The following is a 5900-nucleotide window of genomic DNA, read 5'->3' as shown; positions in this document are numbered from 1 at the left end:
AAAAACCCAGGGGTGTTCAAACTTGTGGACTTCAACTCCCAGAATTCCCCCTCTCACTCTTCATCTTGATGATGTGCGGACGGGCGCAGGGGAGGGAGCTGGAACCGGTTCTAAATGGCACTGTAGATTTGTGGAACCTCTTCTATAGAAGAGGTTAGAACTGGCAGGAACCCACCCCTGATCTGCAGGAATGCAAGGCCAGATACCGGCACCTGGAGGCTCAGCGGTCAGCCAGTTCCAGGCCATGATGCAGCCCCACAAGCTCTGATGCGGTTTATCACCCAGAAAGAGTATCCAGTTGTGTGAGCACTGGGGTGTTTTGGGGGAGGGCATTTTTACCTGCAGACCCAGGTAGACATTGTAGAAAACTATTTCCTACACACCAAACCCACAATTTCCTTTTTTTGTGGATTCTTTGGGGCCTTCAGGTCTCAATGAAGTCAGTATTTTAGGATATTCCAAACTTTTATACAATTTTGCTCTTTTGTGAATGCTTCAGGGCTTATCAAGGTTTCCTTACAGGTAGTCCTCCAATTATAAAATCATTTAATTGTTCAAGTGTTTATGGCCCATAAACCAATTCTGGCCATTGTAAAATGACATTCCCCCCCCCCCACGTTATATGACCACATTATGAGCACTTGGCAACTGGATGGCTTTTGCAACCAGTTCCATTATCTTGCAGCCATTGGATCACAATTTGCAGTTTTTAGACATTTTTAGCATATATGTATATATGTGTGTGTGTGTGTTGCATTTGTGCTGATAAATAAATAAAGGGAGACTAGTATAGATGTATGCTAGTCTCCCTTTATTTATTTATCAGCATAAATGTAACAAGGCCACATAAAAAATGGCTTTCTGCCTGGATGGCTCCCAGAGTGAGCCGATAGACAGAAAAGGGAAGCAGTATGCTCCCTCCCATATTTGGGCATACCAGGGGTTGTCTGTCTGTCTGTCTGTCTCTCTCTCTCACACACACACAGAATGTCATACAATCAGATCTGATCATGTGGCCGCCACAAAGTATGACTATATAAATCTATGACCGGGAATCTACTCCTAATCATAAATCAAGGACTAGGTGTCCTCTGTAAATTTCACTACATCAGGAGTGAAATCAACTTACCTTTGCTACCAGTTCGGTAGCAATGTGAGCATGTGCAGAGGGTCAAAAATGGATGTGATAGCATCTAAGTGGGTGGGCAGAGCCTGATGCTGAGTGTGCCAGCTAAGATAAGAGACCAGTGGGGGGGGGGGGGGGATCCGCTGTGCCATGGGATTTAGATTAGCTAGAAAGCAGGAAATCCTGCTTTCTAGCTAATATAAATCAGGCATCATAGCTGATTTTCGGAAAAACCAGTTCGTCCGAACCTATAGCATTTTAGTACCGGTACGGGCCAACTGGTTCGAACTGGTAGCATTTCACCCCTGACCTACACTCCCCAACACTTGTAACTTGTGTGTTACTACTATTGCTGCTTGTGAGCCAAACCTTATTAACATGGATGCACTTTTGTTAGATTATGTATTCTTTATTGGTATTTAAGGTTACTTGACTAGGAAAAACATTGTCCCCACTCTAAACAATTGCAGGATTTCGTTTCTGCCACGGAGTGAAGTTTTTGCTGAGTTGCGAGGTGTCATTATTGAAAAAAAGTATTCCTAACTTTCTTCACAACTGAAGAGATGTATCTCTGCTATTGACTTTCTGCTGCATTTTTAGCTATGATTTACAACGAAAAGGTTTCTCGCCCTCTACACATTTGTAAGGTCACTCTCCTGTGTGAGTTACAGTGTGCCCGCAAATTTCTGAAGTTTGCAGGAAAGATTTCCCTCACTCCAGACATTTATATGGTTTTTCTCCAGTGTGGATTCTCTGATGCTTCAAGAGAGTAACTTTCCGGGAAAAACATTTATCACATTCCGAGCATTTGTGGGGTTTCTCTCCTGTATGGATTTGGCTGTGACTTCTGAGGAGAGATGACCGAGCAAACGATCTCCCACACTCTAAACATTTGTAGGTTTTTTTCCCCATGTGAATGTTCACATGACTTCTAAGGGCTGATGTGGTACGATAAAATCTCCCACACTCGACGCATTGATAAGGCTTCTCCCCTGTGTGGATTTTTTGATGGCTCCAAAGTATTTCCTTATAACCAAAAGATTTTCCACATTCTACACAGCTGTATGGCTTCTCTCCTGTGTGGACCCTCCGATGCCTCCCAAGATCGCATTTTTGGATAAAGCACTTCCCACACTCCCCACATTTGTACGGTTTCTCTCCTGTGTGGATTCTCTGATGAATCTGAACACGGTACTGTGAAATAAAACCTTTCCCACACTCCCCACATTGATAGGGTTTCTCTTCTTTGTGCCATTTCTGATGTCTCTGAAGTTCAGAAGAAGTTAGAAATCGTTTCTCGCATTCTGCGCATTCATAGGGTCTTATTCCGGTGTGGAGTCTCTGATGTTGCAGCAGGTTTGATTTCAAGATAAAACATTTCCCGCATTCGAGGCACTTTTCGTTTTTCTCCCCTCGGTGTGTTTTCTCATGACTCCGAAGAGATGAACTCTCGGTGAAACATTTTCCACACTCATAGCATTTGTGAGGTTTGATTCCCGCGTGGATCTTCTCATGGACCCAAAGATTTGCCTTCTGAGAAAAGCTCTTCCCACATTCCCAACATTTGTAAGGTTTCTCCCCTGTGTGAATCATCTCGTGGTTTGTGAGAGTGGCTTTTTCACGGAAAAACTTCCCACATTCCAGACATTGATAAGGTTTCTCTCCAGTGTGGATTCGCTGATGTATCACAAGATTACTTTTTTGAGAAAAACATTTATTGCACTCCAAGCATTTATAGGGTTTCTCGCCTGTATGGATTCGGCTATGACTTCTAAGATTAGATGAATTAGAAAATGTTCTCCCACACTCTAAACATTTGTAATTTTGTTCCCCTGTATGAATTTTAATATGATTTCTAAGGGCTGATGTGGTGCGATAAAATTCTCCACATTCATTGCATTGATACGGTTTCTCCCCTGTGTGGGTTTTATGGTGACTCCAAAGGTCTCCATTTCGAGCAAAAGATTTTCCACATTCTACGCAACTGTGTGGCTTCTCTCCTGTGTGGAGCCTCTGATGCCTTCCAAGGTTGTGTTTTTCGGAAAAGCATTTCCCACACTCCCCACATTTGAATGGCTTCTCCCCTGTGTGGATTCTCTCGTGACTTTGAAACTTCCTTTGTTCAAGAAAACTTTTCCCACACTCCCCACATTTATAGGGTTTCTCTTCATTGTGTCGCTTCTGGTGTTTCTGAAGTTCAGAAGAATTTATAAATTGTTGTTCAAATTCTGGGCATTCATAGGGTCTCTCTCCAGTATGAAGTCTCGCTTCACATTTCCCACATTCAAGGCACTTTTTGTTTTTCTCCCCTGTGTGAATTCTCTCGTGGTTTGTGAAGGTGGCTTCTTCACAGTAAAATGTCCCACATTCCAGACATTTGTGGTTTTTCAAAGTGCTGCTTGTATCTGATGGGGGATCCAAGATTTTCCCAGGCTCCATCATCCTTTCTGGTGGCGGCAGCCTTGGGCTGAATTTCTATTATCTGTTGTTAGTTGTCTTGCAGGTAAATATTTGGTCACAATCATTCACCCTCTGTTCGGGGGGAAAAAAGAAATGCAGAATAATATTTTCTTTGGAGAAAATTAGAGAATCACAATATCTGAGACTTAGGAGGGCCCATGAAGGTCTTCCTGCAAACATCCTGAGAAGCCTCAGCCACCCCATCTGGGCCCTGCAATCACTGTTCCCTCTAAGGTGCGCGGCTGCGCGGCCGCGCACCTTGCAAGAAAGCCCCGCGCAGAGTTTCTATCTGCCGCGCAGAGAAACTCTGTAAAGGAAACGTTTTGCAGGCGGCTACAACTGGATCCGGCAGTGCTGTTGCCTGTTGGAGGAGGAGGAGGCAAACCAGCCTGCCACCACCGGCCACAGCCAGCCCCGCCACTCTTCCCGCCCCCTTCCCAGCCCCACAGTCCAGCGGACGCAGAAGAAGCAGCCCCGGGGCTCCGCTGCCATCCTAGGGGAGGAAAATCGTGTTGGACCAGCAATGGCTGCAACAGTGAGGAGTTAGGAAGTGGGGGATGCAAATGCCCAGCTGTCCGCAAGGCATAGAAATCCTCCCATTCCCCATAATCCTGTCAGAGCTGAAGAAGCTCTGTGCAAACCCCCCCCCCTTTGTTCCCATCTTGCCTGAGCTCAAAACCGCAGCCTTTAAACGAGGCTCAGCGTAACGCGGAGAAAGGAAGGCGTTTCCTTCTGGGGAAAGAGCTGGAGGCTGGGAGAAAGATCCAAACCGGACCCTGGCTATCTCCCCCCCCACCTCCTCGCTTCCAGGAACTCCCCGCAACCCCCCGCCCCACAAGAGAGACATCAGCGCCGCCCCGAGGGACAGGAGGGGTCCCGGGCGCAGCGGCATCGTCTCCCCCCCCCCGCCCGAATAGGGACTCCCAAGTTTTCTAACATTATCTGTTTCTTCTGTTTTTCAATGCAATCAGAGACAAAAATGTTATGTCTGAAATTAAAACACAAGAAGATTGGTATAACTTCAGAATATAGGAGAAATATAAGCTTATTTACTAGATATTCAGGAATAAAACCAACCTTATGAATAGCTTTCACACAGGAAAAAATATTTCAGAATGCAGAAATGAAGAAGCTGGAGACTTGCTTTGCAACATATTTTACGCACCAATTAGGAAATTTTAATTTTAAAAAACTTAAGAGAAAAAAATACCCCTCACAATAACCCATATTCTTAGAGACTTTCATTTTGGATCATGAGGGTGCCTTAGCACCTTGGAGCCATACAGTGGTAGGAAGGGACTGTGATAATAGTTGAATTCTATTTTAATCCACTCACACTTTATAATTCTATGCCTAATGTTAATCTTTATTTATTCTCAATAACACATTAAAACCTTTAAAATGCTTTTGTATGAAATCATGCTAGAAAGAATCATGTGTCTCTAACAATTTTATTGAAATTATAAAACAGGCAGTGACATTTTAATAATTTGAGACACAGTTTACAGAAAGCAAAATTGATTGGGATTATTATAATTCCCCATTTGTTACCAGAGTTTACTTCTGACAAAAAACAGGACGAAGCCCTAGGAAGGGCTATTTTACACATTCCTTGAGGGGCTTAATAGTTAAGGCGCTGGACTAGGATTTAAGAGACCTGGTTCAAAACTACCCTCAAGACACACACAGCCACTTTTTTTCGCAGGAAGGGGGAGTTGAGCTGGTGCTCTGCAGATTTTGATTTTAGAAAAAGAAAATAAAGGCTTCTTGGTCCACCTGGACCGGAAAGTCAAAATCCAGAAAATTAACCTTGTTTAGGAAAGTTTTGCACTGATGGAAAAATAGTGTTTTCCAGTGAAAGTTTTTTCCCTACTTTTCCTTGTTTGCTTTTTTGGCCTCTATTCCTTCTCTTCTCTCCTCTCCTCTTTTCTTTCTTCCTTTTTTCTTTCCTTCCTTCCTTCTTTCTTCCTCTCCTCTTTCTCTTTCTTTTTTCTGCTTCTTTTTCTTATCCTCCCACCCTCCTCTCCCCTTTCTTTTTCTCTTTCTCCTCTTTCCTTTTTTGTCTCTCCCTCTGTCTCTGTCTCTCTCTCCCTCTCCCTTCTTTCCTTCCTCCCTTCCTTCCTCTCCCCTCTTTGTTTGCTTCTTTAAGTGCTCCAATTGCTAATCTATATCAGTTGGTAATTTATTCATAACTTGCTAATATCACTGCAGACTATTGGATAGTAAGGGGAAAAGTACAGTCCTCAACTTACAACAGTTCACTTAATGACTAAAGCTACATCAGCACTGAAAAAAGTGAATTACAGCTGTTCTT

The 5900-nt window shown here is 43.7% G+C and overlaps 1 protein-coding gene across 1 annotated transcript; it reads right to left on the bottom strand.

Annotated features, from left to right (window-relative positions):
- Nucleotides 1-1544: 1544 nt before the first annotated feature.
- On the bottom strand, nucleotides 1545-3647 carry LOC116502773 (zinc finger protein 160-like). Its single transcript, XM_032208699.1, has one exon. The coding sequence runs from the start codon at nucleotides 3566-3568 to the stop codon at nucleotides 1838-1840; it is 1731 nt and encodes a 576-aa protein (XP_032064590.1). The 5' UTR covers nucleotides 3569-3647; the 3' UTR covers nucleotides 1545-1837.
- Nucleotides 3648-5900: the final 2253 nt, after the last annotated feature.

This window comes from Thamnophis elegans, chromosome 2 (assembly GCF_009769535.1).
Source record: "Thamnophis elegans isolate rThaEle1 chromosome 2, rThaEle1.pri, whole genome shotgun sequence".
NCBI lineage: Eukaryota > Metazoa > Chordata > Lepidosauria > Squamata > Colubridae > Thamnophis > Thamnophis elegans.
The sequence above is the reverse complement of the archived record's forward strand: the minus strand, read 5'-3'. Positions and strand labels throughout refer to the sequence as shown.